Here is a 26,608-nt window from a genome sequence, read left to right as displayed (position 1 = left end):
TTGTATATACTTCGCTTCCCCTACTGGCAATCTTCCTCCCTGTTCCCCCGGCACACACCAAGCCACTCACCTGACCGCCACCCCGCTGTCATCAATGTGGCCCTTGGGCACATCACAAACCAAACTTTGTGGCCCTTGGGAAAACGTCTGCGAGTACCTATGTTCTAATAGATGGGTCAACAAGACATCCTCACCTCAACTCACCACTATGCAGTGGAAGGAATTTGGTTTAGTTCATTGAGAGTGCTAAAGATACATTAAAGACAAGTCTTCATCAGCCTAAGTCCACTTCCAAGGGGAGGCATCAGTGTAGATTCACCTGGAACCTGACACGTCATTAAAACATTTTGAAGGTCAGTGAAGAACTGACAAAAGTTTGGGAGCGTAGCATCAGATACGTGTGGAAGGGCCCAGAAAACAAAAAGGAACGGAGGACTGCATTTAGAGTTCATGTCTATATTAAGGCTCCATGACATCACTTCTGGATGCAGAACAAGGGTGACAGAGTATACGCACACAGGAGCAACTGCTAAAACATTTCCATAGTCCAACTGTGTCATGCATGCATGACGCAGTACTTCGGAACATCACTACTGGAGGAACTTGACACGAATTGGTCATTGTCATTTCAACCAGGTCTCTGCTGTGTGCAACTGGTCTACCGTTGCTTATGGTGCCCTTTGTATGCGCAATGGAAATGTGTCTTGCTATGTGACTTGTATCGTTTGTGGCAATTAATCTGATGTTCTCGATGATGGTTCACTGCTGGAACTGTCCTATGAGACTGCGGTTGCTACAGGACGCCTTCTATTAGCTGCCTTTTGTGGGTCTAGTGGGTCCTGGTGCCCCAGCATCTGGCACGGAATGCTGCCTCCTCGGCCATGACTACGGCTGAGACAAGGGATCATGTGTGCTCCTTACACCTTCTGAATGAGGCTCTGGTGATTTTGTTGTCTGTCAAAAGAAGGATTTATTCTAGATTCCATCTCCACTGATGGGTCTGATGAACTCAAGCCGGGTTCTGATAGTTTTTAATTGGCATATTTATCTTCAAATTGACTTGCTTTAACGTCTGCTTGTCAACAGGGACTTTTTATCTCTTCAAGTGTGTATATATATTTTTTCTTTTTAGGTTAGCAGTTTTATGATTTTATTCATTTTAGGTCCTGGACCCTACACTCCTGTACTGGCAAGGGCAGGGTGTTGTGGGTGCTCAGTCCCTGGGTTGGACTCCCTTATTTTAGCCTAGGCACGTAGCCTGTACCTTTAATACATAGACACAATTTTCTTCTTGCATATTTTTTTTTTTTAGCATAGCCAGCTTTCAGCTTCTTCTTATATTTTAATCAGCTGATCCTTTCTGAGAAGACAGTGAAATGCGACGAAAGGGCTGATAAAATGTGCAGCGCTAACAACTTAGTGCCCTGCTCAAGGCTGTCATGTTTGATACATGATATTCCAACTTGTATTGTCACTCCAGGAGCTCAGGAGATAGTCCCTATTTTTCCAGACATATTATCACGTCAGGCCTGCTCTTAGAACACTGCATGATTTGTTATATAAACACTGCATAGGCCCAAGGGGGGCAGAGGGCATTCCAGTTGGGGTACACCATTCTACTGACAGCTTCGCTAATCCTGGCGCTCACTCTACAGCCAACTGAGAGGATTGCCATGCAAACAACAGGCAGACCTTTGCCAGGCTTTTCGGGTATGGTGTTGGGTCCTTCTCTTAGACCGGTATAGGCAAAATGGCTACCACCACTATCGTCTCAGATCTTAGCTATAGGGTGTTTTAGGAATCATTTATGTTCTAGGATCATACAAAGATCGAGGGGTTTATCATCTTTACCCTAATCGTAATGACTACCACTGTTTTATGTTTCATGTGGCTCGCAGCCATTCGTTTTTTGTTTTTTTCTCAATGCAATAGCTTCAATAAATACATTGAAACTTTTTTGCATCTCTTATTCTGCCTCGGCATGTGCAAGTCTGTGACTGAGTAAAAGGAGTATGATCTGTTCACCAAGACTTCCCTGAGGAGTCAGTGTCAAGTTTAGGTTGTAACAAATCACCTTTACTTTCTAGGTTTGGGTGAGGCACTGCAGGCTAGCCAGGAATCAGGCAGATAACTTCCAGACTGTGTGGGACTGACTCCGTCACCTACACGCAGTGGTGCTGGAACACTCAAACATGCAGTCTTCTTACCATAACAGGAACCGTACGACACTGACTCATTAACTGATAATTGGAAATAGCTGTAGATTTACAGCCACTCCATGCCCTAGGAAGGACAGGGTGGTTAAACATGGGGGCTGCAGGGAGGTGGAGTGGCGGGGTACTGATCAGCTAGGTTAGCATGTTAAATGTTCATATTACATGTAAAGATACTGGATCTATGCAGAAGTGGAGGACCAGATTATTTAGCATGGTTAACTAAATTATGCAGCCAATAAATGCAATTTATGCAGTAATTTCTTTGGAAGTCTTATGTTGCTATTTCTTTAAATATACAGTGATACAAAAAGAATTCCATTACTCTGCAAAATGCAAATGTTCATTAAGAAAGAAAAGTATGTATGTTCATTAGATTCTATTTACGTTATTCATCAACACGTTATTTTGCCTTGCACAGAAGCACACCATTTTAACAGTATACATTCCAACTCACACATAAAACAGGTTAGGTAAATCCCACATTTTTGGACACATCTGAATATAAACCAGTTTGTTTAGACTGCATGTAAACAAAGATGGGCCTGACTTATTCTGGATCTTCACGTTAAGTTGTAGAACTATCACTGACAAAAAGGAAAAAGCGACTACAAAGGACAAGGTTTGACAGACAACACTAGTCTGCATCTTAGCACCTTTCTGCACTTGCAATCTAGTATGAAACGTGTCTAGAAGAGTGGGCCCTCACCTACACACAGTGGCATGCTACATTATCGGACCTGCTCCTTGCCCCGCTGTTATTAGCAGTACTTGAGGGCTGGTCTCCCACAAACAGGAGAGATCGTCGTCCAGGGAAGCGCATTTGAACCTCACAGGCACTCCAATTCCCACATAGTTTTTGGTGTGCAGCCACAAGCATGTGATGCTGTGAAAAGGCCCCCTAAAGATTAAAATTATTTAAGGTGGACTGCAGAAACAGTTTATTCTTTTCTCCCTAAGACATCTAAAAACAAAAGGGTGAATTACAACACTAAGTTGAAAAGTTTCATGACCTCATAATTAAACTGGGAATGATCAGGTGAAAATTGGGGTCGGCAGTATTGGCTTCCTCAAATGTTAGGCATGTGAATGACTTGCCAACATCATGAAAATATCATGATCAATTTTAAGTGTAATTCAAAAGGGAGGTAATGATGATCAGTACTTTGTTGTGAGGGGCTTGTCCAAGCCTATGTAATAAAATAGACCCTTTTCAAAAAGCAGTTATTTCAAGCGGGCACACATGCTACAGAACAATCCAATGCATTTTATTTCTATTTTTCTAAGGTCTGACTTATAGAATTTGACAGTGACTCCAAGTGAGACATATTATTGATATCGCACATAAAGTACTGTTTTCCAAGAGTGGAAGTCAAGGAATGAGGTGCTTATGTAGGTCCACAATGGGGACGAAGAGTAAAACCAACACTGAAGACTTGTTCTAAAACTGGCTTCACCAACGATTGGCTTGTGAGATACTCTCCTCTGTGCAGCCAAGCCTAAGAAGCTGTTGCTAGGTTGAAGTGATATACTGATACCAAAACTAAAATGTGTGTATTAGAGAAGTAAATGCGTGTCTTTTAAAAAATTCAGAAGCTGACGTTTGGCAAAAACAAAAATGGTTGAATTCACAAAATATATTTAAAGCTGAAGTTTGTGCAATAATTCATGCAATGTTGGGGAGACTTATTACTATTGTTACAACCTGGCAGTCAAGCATACTGCACCTGGGGCTGTGAAGTATTACCCACGTGGAGGTATTTCACACTAAAAGCCTTTTCTACATTACTGCTGGCAACTATGCCTAATGAACTGACGTGACTACTGCTCATTATCTTACAAATGGCACTCACTAATGTAATCTTGTCTGAATTGGTCACTATTACAAGACTAATAATATTAGTAGCGGAGGGTGATTTTCATTGGGTGTAAGTAGCTCTTACTACTGAGAGAGCATATTGTATTGTAATCGTATTTATATAGCGCTTACTACCCCTGACGAGGCGTCGAAGCGCTTTTCGGTGAGTAGCACACTACTCTAGAGCTTAAGTTGTTTGAGCAAATTGTCTACCCTGTCCCCCTTGGACTTCAGGAGCAAATGACAAACAAGCAACATATTAGACAAAGGATGAGAAATCAAAATGTAAGAGTCGGGCGACAAGCGAGGACTCTCAAATCTGCAGGAGACAAAATCAGCGTCAATGGTGTCCCCACTGAAACAGCAGAGCTGAAGACTGTTCTATGACGAGATCACAACAAGCGAGACTCGAGCATCACACGTGCACAGTTCTCCGATACATTACTAAACAATACTTTTGTAACCAGTAATCAGAACGCCGAGTTGTTATGACCGTTATTAACGTTCGCGGAATTCTTGTAACCCTCATTGTGGAAGGCAGTGCATTTGCAGACTTTAAAGACAGGCCGAGATTTCATGCTCAGTCTTCGGCCCTCTATTATGTGTCTCTCCTTTCAAGTACAGGGTTATTTGCAAAGTTACCTGAACGACCCTGCTGGCTGCCCATGGTGACCCGATGTCTCTGCGAGTTCCGGGTCAGCGAATGAGCGTAGCTTATATAATCTATATTAACATGAAATGTTTATAAACTAATGTACAATAATGCTGCATAGAAACTGTATTAATATGTTTTGCTAAAACGTGCACTTGAAATGTGCCCACGGGGAGTGGCCACCAATTTATACGGGAACTAATAAAAATGACTAATGTTGATGAATTACTACAATTAAAGATGATTTTACACTAATTATTATGTTATTAAAGTTTTGCTAATAAATCTTTAGGCCTTAGTTAGCATAAGTCGAGGCCCAGCTGCCTGACTCTCATATTAAATGTGTTTTTCTCTAAACATGCAGTGTGCTGACTTGCTAAAGGACATGAACTCTTGTTTGTTCTCCAAGCTAGAAGCTGAATGTAACTATAGTAGATCTGTTCTCATGTAGCTCGTCTTGCTTGTAGAAATATGTTAGCTAAATGCAACAGTGTAGATTAATGTTAGGTACAAGGTCGCCTAAACCGGTACGGACAATGGAGCCACTGACCGAAGATGCGCAAAGAATTACAAAAGAATGAAATCATACCGGACATTCTACCCCTGAAGACATCAATCATAAGGACCAATAAAATGCATGAGAACTGTTATGGGGTGACAAATTCAATGACCTAATGTAAAGTTAATTGGTTAAAGATAGTGGGTGCAACCCTTTGTCCATTCGAATTTTAGGGGAATGTACAACGAAAAGAGGATAAAAAACCCTTGACACCAGGAAGTAAATCAGAACTGGAAGTAGGAGACTAGGAGAGGGAGAGATGCTAATGCGATTTGCTATGATCCAGAGACTTTGTCACTTTGCTTAGTGACTTGATAAATTTTAGATTAGAACCATCCTTGTCCTTAGATTGCCCATTTACACTTTTCCTCCTTATGAGGGAAGTGCCCCCTTTACCTGAGCCGAGTTCCTGACTGATGGAGAATCAACTGATGTCCTGAAGACGAAGACCGAACCTGAGTGCTGACTCAAACTTGAAGGGTAACTATATGACAATGAAATTCTGATTGTCTGTTTGCTTTTCCTTTCTAGGTACCAACTGCTTTTCCTTTTGACAGAGACCATAGTTAGATGTTTTCCAAATTGGTGTTACTAAATTGTTTTGCATGAAGCCCAACATGCCAATGCTAATTAGAGGTTAGTTGAGAGAGGTTCACGAAACTGACGCAAATAGACAAATGACTGAATCAATGCTTTGTTGAATAATGTACTAATGACACTCTGCTAAGGTTAGCCTATATTTACGCCTTGCTATGTTTTGTTGTTCGTGATTCTTGCTTTGATTAAATCTTATCAGAGTTGCCATATTGTGGCTATGTTAATGTGTTTCTTGGTTTTGAGACTAATAAACTTATTAGTAGAATTGTAATCAATAGGGGATAAACATCACAAAACTCATACTAAACTGATGTGGTTATTTATGACTGAAAGGTCATGGTGGTGTCTTGAGCTTAATTAAATGTCATTAACTAAGGTAAAATGCATTGTTGTGATAAATAGTGATGACATTGACGTATTGACATTTTGATTAGTTATCTCGTCCTAAGGTGTCTTCAATCAGGGTCAAAAGATTCAGTGGCCTAAAACGAGTCCCAATGTGTAATAATTAGTCATAAAGGGGCGCGTTAACACTACCATAAAGGTTGGAAGCCCAGGTTGTAAAATATTGCGTAAAGTGGGAGAGGGGGTAGCTTGATGCTCCGTTTCCCTTCTCTATAATCCACAAACATTACCGAAATAAAAGCAAATATTAACCAAACAGAAGTGGCAACCGACAACACTGGGATGTACCCTGGCATCAATAAGCATCTTCCTTTTCTTGGAAACAGGACCAGGAAAACTAACTGCTGAGCCCTCACATACACAAAATTACATGCTTCAGCATAAGGACTGCTCTTTTTGCTCAGTGTTAGCAGTAGGTTGGGGGAGGGGGGAGGAATCACACACAATGTAGAGGTCTTAGGCGAGGAAAAGCGTTATTTAAACATCACACCTATTTCTCTTCTAAAATCACATTTTGTGAAACCACAAGTACGTGGTGCTATGAAAAAGCCCCAAAGACAATAAAACCAACAATGGTTGACTGAATCAAAGGTTTACTCAAGATTCTTTCAGTTATCAAAATTGATCACCTGGGAAATATTTTATCTGTACATGATTAGAACGCAGTGGACTATCAACTGATTGTTGGGGCCATCTGATCCCTATAGTTAAGCATAATAATTATATTGAGATCTCAGAGGGAATATAAAAGAGCATAACATGACTAGGCCATTGACTTTGGGTCTGTTTGTATAATTCATTTTAATGGGTTTGTGTGTATGGTATGTAATGACTTGGTTTGAATTATGTTTTTATGGTGATGGGATCAGCATGTCTTTATTTTAGTGGTGGGGTGGGTGTTATCGCCTATAGACAGCGTCCATTGAGTTTTTCTCTTTCCTCTACATGGATATATAAAAATTGTTTATATTTTTGGAACATAGAATGCAAATTATGTTTACTTGGAATAAAATAAAGGAGATTATATCTTGAAAAAAGAATGATACTTATGGTCTCGAAAGGCATTCATTGAGGTAATAGGAAAGTAATTTATCCAATTATATATGGGTTTGAAATAGGGTAGCTCGTGGTTAATTGATTAGTCGAATCAAATGTTTATTCTTGTTGCCTTACGGTAACGTTTAAGAACAGTTATGACCCTTTTTATTTACTATGTTTACATATTTCATGCCATCAACAACTAAAGTCCGGTATGAGGCATTTCATCAGGACTATGGGGTCACTTTACAACTTTGTCCAAGAAGTGATCACTATTTCCACCCTTTTAAAATACATTTAAATTAGGTCAAGTACTTTTCATGTTGCAACCACCAGTCACATTCCTGTGCCTACCATCTGGGGCCAATATTATTTTCTCAGTAAAGGGATGCATTTTATTAGTCCCCGTTTAATATATGAATAAAGCAATCAACAACTCAGCAGTGACCATTTTACCTTTGCCTAATTGTCCGAATCCGCCATGCAGAACGTGCCACATTTCTTTTTGATAACGTAATTTTTACATTGATTTTTGCTTAAATCGGCAATAGATAGTGGAATATGTGGCAAGTGCAGGCTATTCACACCGAAGCAGAACACTCAAAGGCCCACTATCACGTTTTCCAGTGGCTGTGTTTAGAGGTAATGTTATGTCGGAATGCTTTTCCCAGTCAAAGAATGTACGAGTTGCAAATCAGCATGTGATAACATCAATTCATTTTTTATAAGACAAATGTCTGAAGTACCGTTGATGTTTCTATCGACAAAACATTTCAGAGTAAATTAGAATGGCCCTTATGGCATGTTTATATTAAGATTCAAACACAAGGAAGGAACGTTTTACATTAAAGGTTAATTGCTTACAACAATGCTGCAAGTAATGAATGCTCTTTCTGAATTAAGGGAAAACTGAATGTTCGTTTATCAATACAAATATTAGGATCGTATCTATACACGTTGGCTTTAGACCAAATCTCTAACTCGAACATAGCGACACCTCCCCTGAAATCAAAGTGAAAAGGCCATGGCAAAGTCAAAAGTACCTCACTGGCCTCGCTCTGCTGCTGTTCCTTCTTTTTTCTCCTCTTTTCTTTCTTCTTCTCATTAGCGATGGACTTTGTGCCACTAGGTCCTGCATTACGAGACTTGCTTGTCGTCTGGCCAAGCTGACACTTGCCGGATTCTGAATCAGAATCACTGCCACTGTCCACTTGAAGCAAAGCAAACCGGGAAGCCGTGGTGGGGACTGAGCTAATTACAGCTGAGGCCATTGTATAGGTTGATGTCAGAGACAGCAAAAAATCCTAGATCCTGAAATTAAATCAAGAATACATTAAATTCTTAAACGATCATTAATGTTCTTACCTTTTTCAAATTCTCATTGATGTGCACAGGCATATGGTTCACAGATATTTCACACATATGTTTCTGCCATTTTCTGTACCTACAAGAACTTTTGTTAAATAATCTAGTGCTTTGTGGTAAAATGCTTGTTACTTGGTTATCGCCCAACACAGATCATCTTTTTACTAACAACTAAAACAAGCACTCAGGTGTCCCAATATCTGTGATGGACAATTATATAAAATTGTGCAATTTCCTAGGTAGTCCCATTAGCAAGGTCACAGTGGCTACATATGGAGAGCAATGTATATGCTCAGTGTACCTATTACACTTGTTAGTCTTGCTTCTATTTATATTGACGGGGAAGTCAGGGTAATTGCTGCTATAATCCTACTTATATGGATGGCTTCTGCATGCATGTTTTTACAATTTCTATGCATATGCCTGAGCCTAAACATTTTATTTACTATTACCATCTTTACAGCAGAGGTTTAGCTACAACGGAAACAGCACCTCACAAGTAACATAAAAAGGTTACAGAAAAGAAATAAAGATAAGGCATCTGATAACTTGTAGGGGAGGAAAATAAATGATAATCTTTAATGTAGATCCTAAAAAGAACAGTAAATCTGGAATTGATTTAGATATCTTGCCTAGTTGAGCCAATTACCTTGGAACTTCAAAAGTTGGTTCAGAAATGTGTTTTTAGGTATTTGGGAATTTCAGAAGTAAGCTGGCACCTATATTATTCCCCAATAACGGTTTAACGTTTCTCTTAAGTTAATGGGGGAGCAAGAATGCAGTGCTTTAAGGAAGTCAGTTTGACAGTATGTAGATTCAAAATTATCTTTAGGTGTCTTATGCATGAAGGAATCACAGTCATTGAATAACTCTAGCAATCATAGCTCTTCCTTCCCCATCTAAGAGGGGTTGTATCTTCATTAATAGTTTTAGTGATAACTAGCTGCCAACACTACTGGTTTGGCAACACAAGGAAAATGAATTCAAATATAATTCTTAATGTTCTTTTTTTTTTTCCTTTCCTTTAGTGATCTATTTGACAATCCAATTATAAATGAAAGGTCATTTTTTGATATTTCTAAGCATGTTATTGACACCAGTGTGGTAGAAGTGATGATGTAGCTACACTCCAAGGCACCAGCAGGTATTTGAAGAATTTTATTTTGAGCGATAAGAGTGCTCATATGCCTGCACATCAATTCAAGGACAACTAAAACTGATCTAAGGGAGTTACACATGCATGATATTCAGGACGGAAAGTGAGTAAACAAAGCTGAAAATAAACGTTCAACATTACTTACTTATTAATCAGTAACACAGCACAAGACAAGGAACCAAACAAAAATTAAATAAACCTTACTTTTGTCAGCATATAAAAAAAGCATTTTAGCATACTACACTCCATTATCCTTATTAAAAAAACTGACTAGTACATGACAAAGTCTATAAATTTGCTTGTAGGTTTAGACATTTCACTACACAGTTTCACCACCTCAGGAAGTTTCTGCACAGAACTCTCATATGTAGCATCATCATCTCCAGTGAGTACAATGAAGGAAATGACTTAAATTAGCATTTACATCATTGTTAAATACAGATTGTTTGTGGTTTTCAGAAGCAAAATCAGTAGAACCATAAGCAAAGTCGGAAAACGTCATTCCAAACAGTTTACATGAACTCAGCATGGTCCTCCCTGACAGAACAATACTACTACTGCTAAACAATCCCATTTTCCAAAAAATAAAAAATTACGAATCACTCTTTGAACCCTAACTCGGTCGCTGATTTTAAAAACTCATCCCTGAGAATTTTAAAACGTTTTTTGGTGATCACAAAATCTCCAACAGAAATGACTCTTTCATCCGTGTATCAGAGTGAAATATTGTTTGGACTTCACTCGTTTGTCTTGCAGTCTTTGTATCACTTCTTGTAACACATCATTAGTTAGAGAATCTAATGAAGTCTCTTTGATTGAAGAAGTGAGACAGGTTCTGCTATCCTGCCCCCTCAACATGGTAAACTGTGACATACCCGCAGTGTGCTATGAGTAGTATTGTGGTATGCCTACACTTTCTAGTGAAACTGAATTTTAACACTGAGGCCAAGAGTAATGGCTGCTTGAATACCGCACATAAGAAATGCGTTGCACCCTTTAACTGAACCATTTGAGCAAGGACTATAAAAAAACACTTTCGATGATACATCATGTATGGTTGTGTTTCCCTAAAACAAACTGTCTTCCTTTGTCAGACACCAACTACAATGTTGTCCCTTCTCTTTGATAAACACTTGATGGGAATCTTAAAGCTACCTCATTGTTGGTTTCACACACAAATGGGTAATTTGAAAAAGTAGTAACAGGAAACTATTTTCATGTCTCTTGGTAACACATTAAAAAGCCCACAAAATATATTGCAGTGTTTCCTGTGGAGCAGCTGTATAAGGTACGCTGTGAAAATATATGCTAAACATTCTCCATGTTCTAAATTCATACAAATATTGATCACATCAATGAATTTCCTAACCTGTATATTCATTAAGGCCTACCAATATATATTATATGAATCCTCTTTTGTGTTGCTGTTATACCCAAATGCCCAGAGTGTGAAGTTCAGATCATTTTCTCCTTCCTGAAGTGTCAAGTTATCTTCTGCAGCGAGTTCAGCAGCCACTTGAGCAAAACGTATAAATTCTTTATCAAGATTTTAGACTCTTTCCATAAGAGTTACTCATGCAAGTGTAAAACCAGTACTCGCTAGTTATAGTTCCCTCACACTCCTGGCGGGCATCCACAACTGCCAAAACGCACTCTGGAGATCCTTCTTCACCATGGCAGGTCTGACAGCTGAGTCATTTGGACAAACAATCTGCTCTGGTGCCATTGCCATCAATGACATATTATGAAATTGAAATTAGGCATACTAATCTGGAATATGCCTTAACAACAACATTCTCACTCATAAAAATAAATCAAAGGCTTGAGATCTGCAAAAAAGAAGACCAAAGGATTTAACCCATAAATAGGTATTCACGCTTATAAAATCAATGCAGCAGTGTTTTTCTAGTTACCATGGCACTGACACAAAACTGCCTCAATGTCCACTCCACTGGCATCAACTGTGACTTAAAACTTGACACCAAAAATAAAAGGTCAACACCCTATTCATATATTTTACCTTTCATTTGAATGGCCCTTAAAAGTTCCACAATGCTTTCAAAGCCACACATGAAAAGTAGAATTCAGTCATACCTTAATATGGGTGTAATGTGCCTTTAATCTTCGGAACAGGTACATTCTTAATAGCCTCAAACAAATCCATTTTACACTTAATACATTTGCTAGTGATGCATGACCAACATAGTCCACAGACTGCACTGAAAAACTACACTTCTTTATTTCTTCACGGCCATCCCTCTCTCATTCAAAATGCTCAGTACCTTCAATAACATTTCATTGGTTCTTCTTGACTGACAGTGAATATTAATAGTTTGTTCTGAAAATAATGCACTCCCTTGATGTTACCCAACAAATAATCCATCATTTTTTTTAAAAACTTGCTGCTGGTGTGAAGCCAAAAGGAAATCCTCAATACTTATAGACCCTGAAAGGCGCAACGAAGGTGGTGAGGTTGTGAGATTATTTTGCTAGACTATGTTGATAATACATTGAACTCAAATTATTAGCAAATATTTTACAGATCTAAAACAGACACCTCATGAATGCGCGGTAGAGGATTGGAATCTATTACCATATTTTTGTTGAGCAAGAAACAATCTACACACAAGCAGATTTCACCAGTTTTTAGCTTGCTGGCAAGAAGAACTACAGAAGGCCACTCAGGAAAACTCAGTAAGTGCAATTATGTCATAATCAAACATCTGTTTCAAGAGTTCCTTTAAATTCTTACATTTAAGTTGAAGGTCTAGCTTTGTATATGTATGGGAGTGGGGCTTGCTCATACGTGTTGTGTAACATTCAATGCCTCTCACACACTCAGCCATTGGCTTAAATACAATAGACATTTTCTAGTACATCTCTTATAAGCAAATGAAAACACTGTAAATTCATAAGAGGGACCTCCCCTAATCTGATAGGATTGCGAGTGCTAGGCCTCAACACAATACCCAACTCAGCCTGGTTCACCACCCCACACAACAACCTCTTTAAGCAACATAAATCTGTGTTGACGCCTCTATTGATGAATGTCAGATTATCTCTAAAAAATACACATTCGAATTTCAAATTCACCAAATGACTTTGGATTGACAGTTTTTAATAAAGACTATAATTTCCTATATCCTTAGATGATTCACAGTATGCAGATTGTATCAATAAATGTAAATGATGGTGGTTACACGTGGCAATACTTCAAGAAACCTACCTGAACTTAACGGAATGAGCGGCTATTAAGTAGAGATGGCAGGCTCAGATAAATGCCACCTCCTACTCAGTATTCGCACAGGGGTATTCATTTTGATCTGCCCTGGCATCCTATTTCAATGGACCACGGAACTGATCGATCCAGATGGGAAGTATGCAATAGTCTCAGGCCGCTTGGCTGGCCGGGACCTGTCCATAGAGGGCATATACAAACCCAATACTGACCAAATGGGCTTCCTCACCACAATGTCATGGGCTCCATTACGTTCCTCATTCTAGGTTTCCGAGGGGAGGGGCAGTTTACAGCCTCATTGCTGACCCTACATGGGATAGGTCTAACCCGGTACAGAGAGAGTCCCCGACACACAGTACGGCCTGGACATTTAGCTCCTGACAATTCAAATGGGGGTGACACTTGAAACCTGAAGTGCAAGATGACTCCTTTTATTTCAAGCACACATGACTTGTCAGTCAGTCAAAAATCTTTATTCAGCAAGTTGCCATAAAAGTGCACATACACACATAAAATATCTATCACCATAAAATACAATCCTTATTACTTGATTCAAAAGACAGAATTCTTCAATCTACAAATTTTACATAACTAATTATCAGAAATCCAAACATATCCCTTAGCCCTTCTGAGTCAATAAATAATAAATAACACTTATAAAATCCTACATAATAATAAAATCAGAATTAAAATTACATTAGCAAACAGTGACATCTACCAGGTCATATAGGTTTCTAATAGTAATAGCTGATTTGATAAAGCTTAAAATTGAATTGCACATTTGTTTAGGTGGAAGTCTTTGAATACCCATCAGTGCCTCCTTATGAGAAAAAGTATGTAATTTAAGCAAAATTGGCAATATAAAAGTTTTCCTAGGAACTGAATAAAGTGAACAAAATAAAACAAAGTGGCAGCTGCTTTGATAAGAAAGGTTGTTGCAAAGACATGCGGAAACGATTTTTGCCACATACATTTTGTTGGAAACGCCACTCTAAAATGAATCATATTAAATCTAAAAATTACAAGTAAAGAGTAAAGAGAGGGGATCGGAAACCAGATGAAATAGAGTTCTATCAAGTTTGAAGTTGAAATCTGTACATATAATTAAAATGACTTCAATTTCTCAGCCGCTTGGTATCTATGATTCATAGTATACTCTACACATTGAGATTTAACAATTTCCTTGGCGTTTACAGGCATGAGCTCAGGCTTAAGATACATAAACTCTAGGTCCAATTTCCGAAAAAAAAATGGAATGAAATTGAGCCAAGGAATTTTGTTGTGATTAGCTAGTGAGATACAGTCTTTAACACATTCTTGAGCTAAAGTAGCCACGGAGTTTAGCCATACTTTTATCCATAACAAAAGTGGAGCAATATCAATCAAATCTTTAATATAGCAAATTCCCAACTCCTCATGACAAATAATATTCGCTACATTTTTAGATACCAGAAGGAGCAGATGGAGAAATGTATTCTCCACCCGTTGTAAGATGGTTGAGCTTGTGTATCCCCAAAAGCCCCCTCCATAAATTGCCACTGAAACACATTTGGACTTATAGAACGTGATATTCTGATGGACTGGTCTGTGTCCAGTCTACGAGCGAAGCGAAAAATTGCTTCCACGTTTGTTGAGCCTTTAAGTCCAAATGGGGGTTCAATGACAAAGAAGAGCTTAGGTGCAAACCTAAGTAACAAAAATCTTTCACCTTTGTTAAAATGTTTCCCCCCATAATGTAACGTTTTGTTCGAGTATTTCTGGGACCACAGATCATAACATGTGTCTTTTTAAAATTAACTTTCAGATCAAGCTCTTGTGTATACGTTAAAAAAAAAGATCCAGAAGAGTCTGCAAACCATTTGCTGTACTGGCAATTAAAACAGCATAATCAGCATACAATAAAATCAGGAGTTGTCTAGAACCCATCCTAGGGAAATCCTTGCCATTATGTGATAAATAACTATACAGACCATTAGTATATAGTAAGAATAAAAAAGGTGCCAAAGTACAGCCCTGTCTAACACCCCATTTAAAAGCAAGGGGATGGGACCTTTCGCCATGTTGACCAAACTGGACTGAGATAGTAAGATCAGTGTATAACCGTTTAATCAGGTCCAACAAATCCTGCTCAACCCCCATTGTATCCATTAATGCCCACAATTTCTCTCTGTTCACCGTATCAAATGCACCGGATGGATCAATAAAAGCTAAGTGAATGGATTCTCTTTTGACAGTAACATATTTGCTAAGAATAAGGTACAAATTTAAGGCTTGAACCACTGTACCTAAACCAGGCCCAAATCCATATTGAATTGGGGATAGGATCTTAGTCCCCGTCACCCAATCCTCAAGCCGATTCAGAACAACACTCCCCAAAATCTTTGCCGTAGAGTCAATGAGAGAAATCGGTCTAGAACAGATGGGATCAAGCCTATTACGTTTTTTAAAGATCGGGACAATTATTGCCTTTCGCCAAGAGGAAGGGATAGAGCTTTTAATGGCACTATTCAGAACATTTGTAATTAACGGGCCCACAAATCAGGTAAAGATTTAAATAGGTCCACTGGAACCCCATCGGGACCAGGGGCTTTCCCTGATTTCATTTTTTTTAAATTACTGCAGTTACCTCTTGTATCTCAAATAATAAGCCGCTCTTATTTGGTTTTGGGGTAACCAATACCAGAGGGTCACAATCCTCCTTTCCATAATTTGGGTCATTTACCGGCTGAAATACTGATGTAAAATGTTTTACCCAGACCCCCTCGGGTAACAGACAGTTGTCCTCCTTATTATCCTGTCCTGAAAAATACGGGTGATTAACCACCTTCCAAAATTGTGTAGGGTCCTTCAATTCCGTGGCTGCCATGAGATCTTCCCATGCTCTAGATCGAACTTCGTTCTTCCTATCCTCAAAGGCTAACTTATATCGACCCCTAGCCTGTTTGACTAAATCTTGGCTAAATGGGACAGTTTTAATAGCTGTTTTTAGATCTTTGTGAGCAGCCGTACAGACCGAATTAAACCAGCGTTGAGGTTTTACACCTTTAGAAGGCTTAGCATATGTTAATGCCGCAGAGATAGCGTGGCTTAAAGACTCATAAGCAGCTACGAGAGGGACATAAATAGGTTGCAAGGACAAGCATTTATCAATATGAACCTTATTTTGTAATATAATGTCCTCATGAAAAGTGCTAATATCTACTCTGTCCCACTTCATACGTAGGCCGAAATTTCTTTTAAAAACTGCTCTCTTTTTACCTTCTATACTGGGTAAAACTGACCAAGTTTTAAGGGCTAGTTTCATGCTCAAAGGATTGTGATCATTAGCACAATGAGATATCTTAAAGTCCAGAATTAGGTGAGACAGTGAGGAGCCAATAGGAATAAAATCAATTAAGCTACCATTGGAACTCCCTGTGACTTACATGTATGCCTGGACACTTTCCTCTGTTCACCAGATGTGCTCGAGGACAATAACGCGGGATACTTATATAGGACTATTGCTGTCCATAATCCATTCCTCCTCTCACTTAATTGGCACAGGGAAAGAGCACGCATACAGACCTGGCGACTGGGGGTAGAAATCTTGGAGGACCTTATGTACTAACACTCGATAGCGACCGCCATTCACTCGTATATTGCAGCGAACATAGCCAGAGCAACCTCCACCTTGAGAGACTGGGATGCGTTTAAAATATTTATATGCAAGACGTGCATAGCGGAGGCAGTGGGAGTATGACACACATTGCTCAGGAAGAGAAGACCATGAAACAGTGCTGAAAATGGAGATGGCACACCCCCAGGAACCCTGGCCTCAACCAGCCATTTCTAGAGGCAAAAGAACAGCTAGCTGTACATACTGAAAAACTACAGTGCTCTGACTATCACGCATATATGGCGCAAGACCATGCAGAAAGAGATAAGGCAGGAGCATTACTAGCCTGACTCGCAAAATCAAATAACAGGGGTTCACTGATTCTAGAATTAGATTCTGGAACTGGCAATCACCTTTACACAGAAGAAGATATAGATGACAGATTCACCAGCTATTATACTACCCTCTACACCCCCGCCTGACAGTGCCCCCCCACCTGCACCTCCCCCTCAAGATAGAGACATTTTTTCACTGGGCCATCATCCAATGGATCACACCCTCACAAATGGGGTCCGTGGGGGGGTGGGGGGGGGGGGGGGGGGACATCATCCCAGGAACACGGGGGGCAATCAAAGTAATGGCTCAGGGCAGGGTCCCCAGGATGAACTGACTCCCGGTAGAATTCTATGCCAAATTTGTGGATGACGTTGCCCCACCATCTATACAACTGCCCGTGAAGCAGGTTGCCTTCCCACGTCCACCAGGGAGGCATTGATTATACTGCTTCTGAAACCAGGCTGACCTCCTCAAGGTCTTAAATTATACCGCCCTCTCTCCATGTTAAACATGGATTATAAAACTCTCATCCGCATCTTGGCCTCCCATCTTTTACTCCTCATGCCATCCCTGATCCACTCAAACCAGACTAGGGTCATCCCTGGCCACAACACTGCCCTTAACATTCAAAGGTTTCTCTCAATATTGGAAGCAGACTTGCCCAACAGGCATGATGCTTCCATAATAAGTGTAGGTATAAAAAAAAAAAAAACTGTTGATAGCATCAGATAGGACTTTCTCTACACCACTATGTACAAAATGGGCTTGGGAAATAAATGTATAAATCCAAACTGCTGTACACTGCCCCGACAGCCAGGGTCTGGACGGGGCATAATATTTCCAACTATGAAGTGGGCAGGGGAACGAGACAGGGACATTCCCTCCCCCCACTGCTATTTGCGATTGCAATGGAACCACTTGCGGGCATATTGAGAGCAGAAGGGGCCTCAGAGGGTCTGGGGAAGATTACACCACACAGCCCTATACGCAGGTAACATGCTCTTATTTCTCCGGAATGTCAGTGATGACCACCCTAGGGCGAAAGCGCTGAAGGAAGGCTTTGAGAGAATATCGGGTTTAGGAATCAATTGGCAAAAATTGAAACTCTTTTCCTTATGCCAGGATGCACCACCTCCTCAAAGCTTACACAGCCTTATCTGGGAGGGATCATGCCTGAAATACCTGGGTGTCACAATCTACTAGAGGGTAATATCTGTGCAGCCATTAGAGATCCGTGGACCAGCAAAGAATTTTGGAAAGGTCTGCGTCTCTCAGTGGCTGGTAGAATAGCACTATCCAAGATGGTGGTACTCCCCTGCATATTATATTACTTCACAACCCTGTCCCTTATCATTTCTGGTCGTTTTTTTTAAAAGACTTTAACACAATAGCAGTGGACCTCATATGGGGCTTAGGTAGAAGCAGGGTGCCCCTGTCCAAATCACAACGACAGACAGTGGATAAAGGGTTTAGCATCTCCACACTTTGAGAGCTACTATCTGGCCGCACAACTCCAGTAGTTAAACCGCTGGATCTCATCCTACATGTGCCCTGGGGGACAATAGACAAAACAACGCCTAGCCGCTCCACACTGCTCTAAACGCTTTGGAACCCTCATAAGCGACCCCATAAGGACTCTCTAACAGTATGAGTGTCGAACCACTGTTGGAAGCATACTCAACAATGCACTCGCACCACAAAACAACCACTGCAGGTGCCCGAGTCCCTTCATCCTACAGCAGCCCTACAGAGCCTACCTCACTGGTCCCAGTATTGGGGGGGGGGGGGGGGGGGTTACGTGTTTGGGGGATCTTTTTCAGCACAGGGAGGTTATTCCTTACACCACGGCCTTGGAGGCAGTGATTCAGTCGCACTGGCGGATGAGGCCAACCGAACTGAAACTCTAACATAGCTGACAGACTTTATGCCCCTCAAATGGCCACTTCAGAGCGGTGACCACCCTCTATAGTGCAATAAGATTAGATATTGACATGTCAGTACAGGGTCTGAGGGAGAAGTGGGTAAAGGACCTTGGGGATCCAGTCAAGGAAGAACATTGGACCTCTATACTTGCTACAATACACAAAGTGTCAAGGAATGCGGTTTCAAATTAATAAACTACTACTTCCTCCATAGGGCGTACCTTACTCTGGTAAAATAATACATCCGTTCCATTCAACTACAGCAGCTTGTCCCTTCTGCGGAGAATGGGAAGCCAAACTGTTACACATGATATGGGCATGCCCGTCCTTGGCTGAATTTTGGGATAGAGTAGTCAACACTAATAATGAGGTTACACACAGAAGCTTACTGTGTTCTCCACTGACCTGCCTACTTGGGGGTCACCAGAACAAAACTGTGTTTTACTGACCTAGCCCTGATACTAGCATGAAGGGAGGTTACTACGCACTGGAAAGACCCTAAAGGCCCAGCATAACGAGATGGAGGGTTGACCTCTGTAAGTGGGCAGAATTCGAGGGCATGGTGTTGTTTCAAGAAGCGAGAAGGGGCAGGGAACAACTGACAAGGCCAAGGCATGGGATCGCTTAGTGGATTGCCTTAATAGCTCAGAGCTTCACTCCCCTGATCATTCCCCGACCCATGTGGCAGACCCAGGAGACTAGCAGAATGAACTTCTTTACCATACACATGTAATTGCAATCGCAGCAGAGCATCCAGGGACCAGAGGCCTTGACTAGGGGCAGCAGTCGGGGGGAGTTCAAGTAACTTACAAATACGATAATAAGCAATCTCTTAAAAATGTTGGGGGCATGCAATGGGGGGGCGGGGAGGGACACTAACTACATTGATTGAGGTTCAAAATGGATCCATTGGTACGTTTTATAGTCGATTCATCCATATACCGTCTGCTTTAATTACCATTCCATCTGATGACATGGCATTGCACTGTACTACAATGTAATACTTCAGGGTTGAATGCTACAACCGAATGATGTCAGTTAAAATGTAAAACTCAATAACATTTGTTTAAAAATGTTTTAAATGATGGCAGGAGCTGTAAACTCCTTTATTTTCCTCAAAGCGATGAGATCGCCCTTGTCGGCGCGAGGCAAGTAGGTATAAAGAGTGTTTCCAACAACCACCAAATCTGGTGCGCTCACAATACAATAGAAGTGCTTGTTGTCAATGTGGTAGAGATATGAATCAGTACTCCAAGGCAGCAAAAGTTTTTAATACCCTTTATTTTGAGAAATAAGAGCACACCGGGATGACTGCACATCAACACTCAGACAACTTCAACTGATCTGATGTAGTTACTCATGCAGAATATATCGGATGGCAAACGAATAAACATAACTGAAAATAAACATCCTACAGCATGTAAGTATTAGCAGTAGCACAGCATGAAACAGGGAACCAACCAAGAATAAAATATAGATTACCTTTCAGCATGTAAGTATACTACATCCAAATAATAAAAGCTCAATTTTGGCTTTATCCGTCCAGCATCTGGGCTTTCCAAAAAGTCCTCAATATGATCCATGTCTGAGTGAATTATTGAGCAGGTGAAGATCACCTCTATGTATTATTAGCGTAATTATTAGACTTGAGTTTTGTTTGTTGCAATAATTCATGACATGAATCAAAGGTGGATAGACAAGATCCCTGGGGCACTCAGGAATGAGAAAGACCAGTGATCAGCTTTCTCTGATACCCAACGCCTTCCTAATGCTGATAACCATGAGTTAGCGATGATGTCAAAAAAGGAAGAACGAACCAACTGCATTAAATTTTGGGTTACATTTAGCTAACATTTTAAGTAGGGATACCGGAGCATCCAGAAGGCAGTTTGAGTGTCTTTCTCAGGGCGAATTCCAGGCTACCACTGACCCAGGATATTTCCCCTTCTAGATATTCTTATAATTGAATAGTAGCAATTTCAAAATTACTTACAAGTAACAATCAACTCTCGTATCAAACATTCCTGGTCCCAGTCCTTACTGAGAGGCATTTTGCCTACCTTAACAGAATGCTCCATTAAATGGGAAGAAAGCTTTTCCTTCACTTTCTTCTTTGTCTATTATGTCCCCTCAGAGCCACTCCCTACCTGGTATATCACATCTGAATCTCAAGCAGAGAACACCCGCTCCAAAGTTTGGAAAGATAGAAAAAAGGGGAACTAAGAGAGAGGACTAGGATACCGAAAAATGGAGTAATGAAGTTCCTTATTTATTACCTATTCATCAGTTTTCCTCATCCCAATCCTTACTTATGCGAGAATATATCAACACACTTATTTATTTTTGGTTTTAAATGAGGACACCTTCAAAACTATGACAAAATCATGCAGCATTAACTCTACTTTTTTATTGAGTTCAAATGAACACAAGTTTGTTTCATAAACCTCACTGGCAAAAAAAGATGAAGCATTTAAGATATCTAAACGATAATGAAAAATAAGTGCCTGGGTGTGCATGACCTACACATTTCATGTATACAAATTTCTTTTGTCCCTATATATTTCAGGTGTAAGAACTTTTTTTGTCCATGAAGTCACTTCACCTCTGGTGGATTACCCTTTATTATTTTTAGAAACACTGCAGCCTAGAGTGGAATATGTTTGAGGAACATCTGTTTTAACCTAATGACTAAGTTAATGTGGCAGGCTTTTATCCTACCCAGGGCCCACATATGGGACAAAGTCTTACAAGAAAATCCTTAGTCCTGTTCAGGTGAATGGAAACAGATCTATGTACACCTAAAAATTGATCAGGGCCAGTCATTCCCAGGAGGAAAAATATGAAATAATATTTCCTGAGACAGATTAAATTTAGAAGAGATTTTAGGCACCTTGTTTTGGAAAACTGTCAGGAAACAAAAATGTAGCTAAGGTGCTAAAATAACTAATGGTCACAATTCACCTAAAACACATACAGAGCTTACAACCAGAAATAAGGCAACTTTGGCAAACACACTTTGCAACAAGACAGCACAAAAAGTAGCACTCCGAAATGGATTGATGAGATCCTACACAAATCAGTAATGAGCAACTTGATGGATGGATAGATAGAGAGAGATGTTAAAATAGGCATCCCTAATATTTATATTGACTATAACCTCTCCTAGAAAAATAAATGGAAGCACGGATTGCAGTGTTACCATCCTGAAAGGATCATACTGTAAAAACGTGTTGACCCACTTTAATACTGGGCAAAAATCTAAATCTGGTTTTGGGGGACTACAAATAGGACAGAATACCATCCCAGTTTCATTTGATCTTAAGGGACAAAGAATACTGCTCGTTTATCAAAAAAAGATTCTACTACAGGGAGTGCAGAATTATTAGGCAAATGAGTATTTTGACCACATCATCCTCTTTATGCATGTTGTCTTACTCCAAGCTGTATAGGCTCGAAAGCCTACTACCAATTAAGCATATTAGGTGATGTGCATCTCTGTAATGAGAAGGGGTGTGGTCTAATGACATCAACACCCTATATCAGGTGTGCATAATTATTAGGCAACTTCCTTTCCTTTGGCAAAATGGGTCAAAAGAAGGACTTGACAGGCTCAGAAAAGTCAAAAATAGTGAGATATCTTGCAGAGGGATGCAGCACTCTTAAAATTGCAAAGCTTCTGAAGCGTGATCATCGAACAATCAAGCGTTTCATTCAAAATAGTCAACAGGGTCGCAAGAAGCGTGTGGAAAAACCAAGGCGCAAAATAACTGCCCATGAACTGAGAAAAGTCAAGCGTGCAGCTGCCACGATGCCACTTGCCACCAGTTTGGCCATATTTCAGAGCTGCAACATCACTGGAGTGCCCAAAAGCACAAGGTGTGCAATACTCAGAGACATGGCCAAGGTAAGAAAGGCTGAAAGACGACCACCACTGAACAAGACACACAAGCTGAAACGTCAAGACTGGGCCAAGAAATATCTCAAGACTGATTTTTCTAAGGTTTTATGGACTGATGAAATGAGAGTGAGCCTTGATGGGCCAGATGGATGGGCCCGTGGCTGGAATGGTAAAGGGCAGAGAGCTCCAGTCCGACTCAGACGCCAGCAAGGTGGAGGTGGAGTACTGGTTTGGGCTGGTATCATCAAAGATGAGCTTGTGGGGCCTTTTCGGGTTGAGGATGGAGTCAAGCTCAACTCCCAGTCCTACTGCCAGTTCCTGGAAGACACCTTCTTCAAGCAGTGGTACAGGAAGAAGTCTGCATACTTCAAGAAAAACATGATTTTCATGCAGGACAATGCTCCATCACACGCGTCCAAGTACTCCACAGCGTGGCTGGCAAGAAAGGGTATAAAAGAAGGAAATCTAATGACATGGCTTCCTTGTTCACCTGATCTGAACCCCATTGAGAACCTGTGGTCCATCATCAAATGTGAGATTTACAAGGAGGGAAAACAGTACACCTCTCTGAACAGTGTCTGGGAGGCTGTGGTTGCTGCTGCACGCAATGTTGATGGTGAACAGATCAAAACACTGACAGAATCCATGGATGGCAGGCTTTTGAGTGTCCTTGCAAAGAAAGGTGGCTATATTGGTCACTGATTTGTTTTTGTTTTGTTTTTGAATGTCAGAAAAGTATATTTGTGAATGTTGAGATGTTATATTGGTTTCACTGGTAATAATAAATAATTGAAATGGGTATATATTTGTTTTTTGTTAAGTTGCCTAATAATTATGCACAGTAATAGTCACCTGCACACACAGATATCCCCCTAACATAGCTAAAAATAAAAACAAACTAAAAACTACTTCCAAAAATATTCAGCTTTGATATTAATGAGTTTTTTGGGTTCATTGAGAACATGGTTGTTGTTCAATAATAAAATTAATCCTCAAAAATACAACTTGCCTAATAATTCTGCACTCCCTGTAGTTGTAAGAGTGCTTGCTGACAAATGTAATCTAGTGGCAGGGAAGTGATTCTAAATAGTCGCTCTGCTGGTTACTAATGAAACTAATGTCTGTATTTTTTTACTACTTCTGCTCTCAATTTGCTCTAAATGATCAGGCCAAATTTTGTAGAATGAATGTACTCTGGCTCCTGGACTTAAGAAAGCACTGTCAGAATTTCGGAAGCTGTTGCTTTTGCTGTTGTAATTGACTTTGTGACTGAAATTTTCTAAAACAGTGCCACCTTAACAGACAGCGATGGGATGTCCTCGTGTACCTCTGGAGGATTTCTTAGGGTGACAAAAAACTGATAAAAGGCAGCTCGGAAATGCTAAAGTATTTTCGGATATGTGCTGGTTTTTTAATTTGGGCAATCAAACTAGGGACAAATAATTTGGAACCTAGGAAAGGAAGAGGATTCATCAAAGATCTCTTACTAGCATCCATCTTCCACAATTTTAGACAGATAATGCCCTGTTGCCAACAAGGCACCAGCAACCATCAAAGATTACAATAGCTCAAAGATTGTATCCAAGAAGAACTAGGGCAAATGTTACACAGAACTAAGGTGACCAAATGTCCTGGATTTCAGAGGACTGTCCTGGCAACCCGACGCGCTTCCTAATTTTCAATACATGTCCCGGTTTTTGGGACAAGGGTCAAGCCATTCTGCAAAGCAACAATTAAACAATGCTCTTATTTTAAGAGACTACTCTAAAGTGATTGAATTTTTATCTGTTCTTTCAGGCAGGACAGGAGGATGTGGACTGCATGGTTGCAGCAGAAGGAAGCAGAGTGGGGCGGAGGAGGGCAGGGGGGCTCAAGGTGGAGGTCTTGCCACAACTAATGTTACGTAACACAGCCTTTTAAGTAAAAAAGAGTAAGTGAGTGAGAGAGAGTGTGCGTGTCCATTTTTGCAAGGTTTCCTGTCTTTTTGCTTCTGTCCTCCTGTTTTTGATCCTGTGCTGAATTTTGTTTTTGCTGGCTTTAGGGCTCTGGGCACTTTACCACTGCCAGCCAGTGCTAAAGTGCAAGTGCTCTCTGTCTAAATATATTTGGTTTATCCATGATTGGCATACCTGATTTATTAGTAAGTCCCAAGTACAGTGCACAGTGTGTGCCCAGGTCCTGTAAAACAAATGCTACTAGTGGGCCTGCAGCGCTGATTGTGTCACCCACATGAGTAGCCCTATAAAGATGTCTGTGTGCACAGTTTTAAACTGCTATTTCAACAAGGCATGTGTACCCACTTGCCAGGCCCACACCTTCCATTTTACTACATGTACATTGCCCCTAAAGTAAGCCCAAGGAAGCCTTGGGATCTCTGAACTCACAATTCAAAAACACATTTTGGCGAAGTTGGTTTTTAAATTGTAAGTTTGATAATGCCACTTTTAGAAAGTGGGCTTTTGTTTTTTTTTGCTTAACCATCTGTGCCTCTGCCTGTCTGGGTCAAAATGAAAGTTGGGCGGCTGTTTGTGAATGCACTCTAGACAGCCACACAAAAGGAGTTGAGGTGCCATGCATATCCTGATGGATCTTCCTGAGCTAGAGTGGAGGGTGAAGCTGGCACTTGCACCTGACTATGGCTGTGCCTGTCCTTACATAAAGCAGTCTCCGACCCCCAGGGGTGTGACTGGGACCAGCACAGGAAAGGCAGGTTCTTGTGCACTGCAAAGACTTTCCTTTGAAGTTTGCCTAGTTCAAAGGAAGAAATGAGTATAAGTACTGGACCTCTGAGACCACAACTTTAGAATCCTTCTGGAGTGAGAACATTCTGCCAGGAAGAAGAGCTAGATGCTAAAAGAGGGGCTGCCACTCTGCCTGTTTTGCTGTGCTGGCCTGCTGCTAGCTGCTTCTGTCCTGGACTCTGCTTTCTATATCCTGCATTGCAAAGGTTCTTCAAGGGCTTGGCCTGGGTTTGTCTCCAGTTAGAAGTCTCAGAGGCTTCAAAGACTTCATCTGCCAGCACCTGGGCTCTCTTGCTGAGAGTCCTGACTTGCAAAGTGGTGCCAAATCCAGTTCCTGGGTCCTTGAGAGTGAATGTTGGTGCAATGAAAAAGAACCAAGTACGTCAACTACAGAGCGACTCTGGAACCAGTGCCGCTGTCCAACTCTGCCGCTGCCTGCACCGGAGTTGTGAGCCCCGCTGACAGCAACAACTGCAACCTGCAATGCAGGCCCAACGCCACCTAAGCACCTCCAAAGTCCTGCCACAGCGTGAGTCCTCTAACTTCGCTGCAGCACCTGTTGCCCTGTGGTGTGATCGCAACACCATGAAGTCGAGGTCTCACGTCTTGACCTGCTGGATTCATTGACCTCACAGGATCATAAGGAACCCATGCCTCACCAGCAATGCCACATCACCTCCCCTGCAACCGTAAGGGAACGTCACCTCACCACCTCTGCCTAGCAGTAAGGAAACACCACCTCACTTCCCCAGTAGCAATAAGGAACAGACGCTGCACCAGCTCAAGCTATGCCTCACCTCCCTGACTCTGTGCAATGTCTTTATTTCCTCGTTTTCCAAAGGTACTGGGGTCCGTGTGACTCCGTACCCGGCCCACACTCCCTCACGAGTAGTGTCAGACTGTTGGAAACTATTCAGCTAAGACGACGTTATAGGCCCAGTTGGCTATTGTGTTTCTAGCGCTATACTAAGATTTAATCTTTTGAAATTTGTATCTTTACTTGTGTACGTTGGATTTTGTGTCATTTTGTTCTTG

At 40.8% G+C, this 26,608-nt stretch overlaps 1 protein-coding gene across 5 annotated transcripts in view; it reads right to left on the bottom strand.

Moving 5' to 3' along the window:
• The window catches only part of GKAP1 (G kinase anchoring protein 1), an 814,129-nt gene that overhangs the window by 719,563 nt on the left and 67,958 nt on the right, over positions 1 to 26,608 (bottom strand). For all 5 annotated transcript variants that reach the window (XM_069229880.1, XM_069229873.1, XM_069229909.1 and 2 more), the window contains exon 2: positions 8,366 to 8,633. In XM_069229880.1, coding sequence (XP_069085981.1) covers positions 8,366 to 8,593 — 228 coding nt within the window. In that variant the 5' untranslated portion in view covers positions 8,594 to 8,633. The remainder of the gene's footprint in view (positions 1 to 8,365; positions 8,634 to 26,608) is intronic.

The sequence above is a fragment of the Pleurodeles waltl genome, chromosome 1_1 (genome assembly GCF_031143425.1).
Source record: "Pleurodeles waltl isolate 20211129_DDA chromosome 1_1, aPleWal1.hap1.20221129, whole genome shotgun sequence".
Lineage (NCBI taxonomy): Eukaryota > Metazoa > Chordata > Amphibia > Caudata > Salamandridae > Pleurodeles > Pleurodeles waltl.
This window is presented reverse-complemented; position numbering and strand designations above follow the sequence as displayed.